Here is a 6,000-nt window from a genome sequence, read left to right on the forward strand (position 1 = left end):
CTGGTGAACCTTCGCTGCACGCCCTCAATAGCAAGAATGTCCTTCCTCAAGTTAGGAGACCAAAACTGTACACAATACTCTAGGTGTGGCCTCACCGAGGCCCTGTACAACTGTAGTAACACCTCCCTGCCCCTGTATTCAAATTCCCTCGCTATGAAGGCCAACATGCCATTTGCTTTCTTAACCGCCTGCTGTACCTGCATGCCAACCTTCAGTGACTGATGTACCATGACACCCAGGTCTCTTTGCACCTCCCCTTTTCCTAATCTGTCACCATTCAGATAATAGTCTGTCTCTCTTGTTTACCACCGAAGTGGATAGCCTCACATTTATCCACATTATACTTCATCTGCCATGCATTTGCCCACTCACCTAACCTACCCAAGTCACTCTACAGTTCATAGCATCCTCCTCGCTGCTCACACTGCCACCCAACTTAGTGTCATCCACAAATTTGGAGATACTACATTTAATCTCTCGTCTAAACCATTAATGTACAATGTAAACAGCTAGGGCCACAGCACGGAACCTTGCGGTACCCTACGAGTCACTGCCTGCCATTCTGAAAAGTACCCATTTACTCCTACTCTTTGCTTCCTGTCTGCCAACCAGTTCTCAATCCATGTCAGCACACTACTCTCAATCCCATGTACTTTAACTTTGCACATTAATCTCTTGTGTGGGACCTTGTCAAAAGCCTTCTGAATGTCCAAATACACCACATCAACTGGTTCTCCCTTGTCCACTCTACTGGAAACATCCTCAAAAAATTCCAGAAGATTTGTCAAGCATGATTTCCCTTTCACAAATCCATGTTGACTTGGACCTATCATGCCATCTCTTTCCAAATGCGCTGCTATGACATCCTTAATAATTGATTCCATCATTTTACCCACTACCGATGTCAGGCTGACCGGTCTATAATTCCCTGTTTTCTCTCTCCCTCCTTTTTTAAAAAGTGGGGTTACATTGGCTACCCTCCACTCCATAGGAACTGATCCAAAGTCTATGGAATGTTGGAAAATGACTGTCAATGCATCCGTTATTTCCAAGGCCACCTCCTTAAGTATTCTGGGATGCAGTCCATCAGGCCCTGGGGATTTATTGGCCTTCAATCCCATCAATTTCCCCAACACAATTTCCCGACTAATAAGGATTTCCCTCAGTTCCTCCTTCTTACTAGACCCTCTGACCCCTTTTATATCCGGAAGGTTGTTTGTGTCCTCCTCAGTGAATATCAAACCAAAGTACTTGTTCAATTGGTCTGCCATTTCTTTGTTCCCCGTTATGACTTCCCCTGATTCTGACTGCAGGGGACCTACGTTTGTCTTTACTAACCTTTTTCTCCTTACATATCTATAGAAGCTATTGCAGTCCGTCTTAATGTTTCCTGCAAGCTTCCTCTCGTACTCTATTTTCCCTGCCCTAATCAAACCCTTTGTCCTCCTCTGCTGAGTTCTAAATTTCTCCCAGTCCCCAGGTTCGCTGCTATTTCTGGCCAATTTGTATGCCACTTCCTTGGCTTTAATACTATGCCTGATTTCCCTTGATAGCCACGGTTGAGCCATCTTCCCTTTTTTATTTTTACGCCAGACAGGGATGTACTCTCCATCCAAGCCGATTGCCTGCTATGGGGCAGCCGGGTAGTCATGTCCCAGAAAGAAATGGAAGCATTCATCAGGGAACTCCACAGCGAGCACCCTGGCATCGTGTTTATGAAGGCCATTGCCCGGTCACATCTATGGTGGCCGGAGATTGACTCAGACCTGGAACACTGGGTTCGCAGGTGCACGACATGTGCCCAGCTGGGCAATGCCCCCAGGGAGGCACCACTCAGCCTGTGGCCTTGGCCCACCAGGCCATGATCACGGATTCACATAGACTATGCGAGCCCGTTCATGGGGAAAATGTTCCTGATCGTAGTCGATGCATACTCGAAGTGGATCGAGTGCATCATATTGAACTCGTGCACGACATCCATCACAGTGGAGAGTCTGTGTACGGTTTTCACGACCCACGGCTTGCCGGACACCCTGGTCAGCGACAATGGCCCGTGTTTCACCAGCCATGAATTCCAGGAATTTATGTCGGGCAATGGGATCAAGCACGTCCAGACAGCGCCATTCAAGCCGGCTTCTAATGGCCAGGCAGAACGGGTGGTCCAAGTCATAAAGCAGGGCATGCTACGCATCCAAGGACCCTCCCGTCAGTACCGCCTATCGCGCCTCCTGCTGGCTTACAGGTCCCGGCCGCACTCGTTCACGGAAGTCCCACCAGCGGAACTCCTCATGAAACACACGCTCAAGATGCGGCTGTCCTTCATTCACCCAGACCTGGCAGACATTGTTGAGTGCAAGCGCCAGTCCAAAACCGAGCTCCATGATCGAGGCTCAAGGGGGAGGTGTTTGAAATAGATGACCCGGTATTTGTTCGTAACCATGCTTTGGGACCCAAATGTCTTGAGGGCACCGTAATTGGCAAAGAAGGAAACAGGGTCATGGTGGTCAGACTAAACAATGGGCAGATATGCCGCAAACACTTGGACCAAGTAAAGACAAGATTCAGCATAGACACGGAGGAACCGGAAGAAGAGCATGATGAGATAGCACCCACACCACTGCCAGCGTACGAGCAACAAAGACAGCCCTCAGCATGCACAGTCCCTGCGACCAGCCCGGACAGGCCGGAATCACCTCAAGTGACAGAGACGCATGCTGAGGCTCAGCCACCAGAGCCACAACTGCGGCGCTCCACGAGAGAGCGTCGACCACCCGATAGACTTAACCTCTGAAACTAAAAAGACTCAAAGGGGGAGGTGATGTCATGTATGTCACCATCTTGCAATGTCAATAGTTATGAAACTGTAAGTCATGCATACTGTACCTATACCCTTGAAATGCACACCCTGACCACAGGGTGTAAGCTTGCGGGAGACACTCCTCACCTGGGTTTCCAGGTATAAAAGGGGAGGTCCCACCCAGGGTCAGCACTCTTTGGTCCGGGGAATAAAGTGAAGGTCACAGAGTGACCGTGTCTGATATATACATGCCTCGTGTGAGTTTGTAACAAGGTGCAGAGACACTATAATTATCTCATTGCTGGTTGTGGGAGCTTACTGTGCACAAAATTGGCTGTGGCGTTTCTTACTTTACAGCAGTAACTGCATCTCACAACAACTTTATTGGCTGTAAAGTGCACGAGGGGCATGCTGAGTGGGTGAAATGCGCTATATAAATACAAGTCTCTGTTTTCTTATGGCAAACCTGCTGGGTAGTGAGTGAGGGAAACTGTCTCTTCAGGCTCTGCTCAGCTTTGCCATCTTCTGCAAGAACACCTGCTGCCGACCTCCAGTAGAGAGGTGGCACTACCAGTGGCAGTCATAGTCACCAGCATCTTCAGCCTTTCAGCCTCCACCTCCTTACATATTAGCATTGGGATCGTTGGCAGTGTCAGACAATGCACCGCCCACAGATGTACTGAACAGGTGACTGACACAATGCTCAACATTTCCAGTATTTCCGCTCCTTTCCCACTGACAGCAACAGGAGAATGGCCCAGTTGTCTATTTTCAATGGTCTTGACACCACACGACCGCATTTCCTAAGGTGCTGGCATTCTTGATGGCAGGCTGACAGTGTGAGAGAGCTGGATTAACATCAATAGAGATACAGTCAGCAGCACATCAACAATTGCATAATTATATTCAGCATGTTCAGTCAATGTCCTCACTGTCATACTCTCAACAACTGCCTGAACCACTTAGACAAATCTCGTTGGCAGTCACTGTCCAAAAGAGTTCCAAAATACTGCTGAAAATGATTCTCTGTCACAGATTGTTCCTCTCTCTTCTCTCTCGATGATGCCAACTTTAATTAACTTTGAAATATAAATAAGGTCAATTCCAAAGCACCGTTTCTGGAATATAAACACAGCATCACGAGGGGCTGGCTCAGAATGAATCTTAACCAGTTAAAGCTATAAACACATCTATACACGTTACTGCAATAATCCTGACATACCATTACCACAAGGATAGTGTTAGGGCAGTAATCCTGACACACTAGTACCACAAGGACAGTGTTACTGCAGTTAATCCCAATACAGCAGTACCAGAAGGACAATGTTACTGCACTTAACCCGAGCACAGCGGTACCACAAGGACAGTGTTACTGCAGTAATCCCATTGTATCAGGAACATCAGAGAGTGTAACTGCAGCAATTCCAGCAGGTCAATACAGTGATACTGTAATAATTCCCTACATTACAACAGTGACTACACTTCAAAAGTACTTCATTGGCTGTAAAGCGCTTTGAGACATCCGGTGGTCGTAAAAGGCGCTATATATATCCAAGTCTTTCTTTTTCTTTATAATCCCAGTGGGCTAGTGCAGTGTTACTGTAATAATCGCAGTAGGTCAGTATTGCACGGAGAACTCTAACCAGTGAATTTTTTGTTCTTTGCCAGGTACATTGTAATAGTCCACCCCAGCACAGAGAAACGGACCGTCCGTCGGACAGTGCTAGTGAATGTTCTCGTGTGGCTCGGCAGTTTGTCGCTCACAGTCCCAGTCATGTTATATTCCAGGATTATCCAGATGGGAGACTCTGAAGTATGTGCTCTGGACCTGCCTTCTGGAATGAAGGACATGTACTGGTATACACTCTATCAGTCTGTATTGGGATTTATTATTCCCCTGATTATTATAAGCACTTTCTACTCGATGACTCTCTTTCATGTCTTTAAATCGCTCAGAAGAGTGGGTAGAAAGCAATCAGTGCAGGCAAAGAGGGCGACCAAAACTGTTCTCATGATAATAGCTGTCTTTTTGATGTGTTGGTTGCCTTTTCATGTGATGCAGATGCTCAATTTAACCTCCATGACCCCCACCTTGCTCTTTCTTTACATCTACCATATCAGCATCTGTTTGAGCTATGCCCACAGCTGCATCAACCCTCTTATGCTCCTGTTCTTCACAAAGAATTTCCAGGAGCGCTTGTGTGGTGCTGTGACAAAGAGCAGCTCCACCTCTCATGTCAAGTTGACCACCACTAGAAGAGGCGGAACCTGTGAAAGTGTGGAAATTGAGTGTAAAAGCTCAGGCCTCTGAGAAAGTGGCACACATTAAAGTGTTGTCAAAGATCAGCATTGTTCCCACTGTAATAAAAACAGAAAATGCTGGCAACACTCAGCATTCGTGGAGAGAGAAACAGAGTTGACATTTCAGGCCGATGACATAAGAACATAAGAAATAGGAGTAGGAGTAGGTCACACAGCCACTCGATCCCACTCCGCCATTCAGCAAGATCATGGCTTATCTTCAACCTCAACTCCACTTTCCCGCCCAGTCCCCATAACCTTTGACTCCCCTATATTTCAAGAATCTGTCTATCTCAGCCTGTAGTTTAGTTATAAAATCTGGTTGACCCATATAAACTTCTGTGACTCTGTGCATGTTGCTGTCATGCCTTCATTTCATTTGGGCTTTCATTCCCTTGGCAAATGACTAAAAACAGAATCAGTCCATGTCTCTATATTTTTCTGCAATCATTATGATCCCTATGAGAGAATCATAGAATGTTACAACACAGAATGGGGGTTGTGTTGCTTATTTAAAACACGTTTGAATGGGCTAGACTGGATGGACCAGCAAATCTTGACCCCTCTGTCCTTGCAAACTACCACCCCATCTCCAACTTCCCTTTCCTCTCCAAAGTCCTTGAACATGTTGTATATTCATAGAAACAAGCTGTTCAGCCCGTCAAGTTCGTGAAGGTGTTTTTCTCCAAAAGAGTCACCAAGTTTAATCCCACTCTCCTCCACACTCCTCATATCCTTAGCAATGGTTTTCAAGCAACTATCTAACCTGTTTTTAAAGAATATATGGACTCTGCTTCAACAACAGTCCATGACAGAGAAATCCACATTCCAACCACTATCGGTGATGAATTCCTGTGTGACCATTCATTCTTTTTGTGATTGTCTTAAATTATTACCATCTT

General features: G+C 46.3%; 1 protein-coding gene across 1 annotated transcript in view; it reads left to right on the forward strand.

Annotated features, from left to right (window-relative positions):
* Window positions 1-5,108, forward strand: part of mchr2b (melanin concentrating hormone receptor 2b) — a 45,024-nt gene extending 39,916 nt beyond the window's left edge. The window contains exon 2 of the mRNA XM_070877667.1: window positions 4,466-5,108. Within this exon, the coding sequence (XP_070733768.1) occupies window positions 4,466-5,108 (643 nt within the window). The remainder of the gene's footprint in view (window positions 1-4,465) is intronic.
* The last annotated feature ends 892 nt before the right edge of the window (window positions 5,109-6,000 follow it).

This window comes from Pristiophorus japonicus, chromosome 4 (assembly GCF_044704955.1).
Source record: "Pristiophorus japonicus isolate sPriJap1 chromosome 4, sPriJap1.hap1, whole genome shotgun sequence".
Classification (NCBI taxonomy): Eukaryota; Metazoa; Chordata; class Chondrichthyes; family Pristiophoridae; genus Pristiophorus; species Pristiophorus japonicus.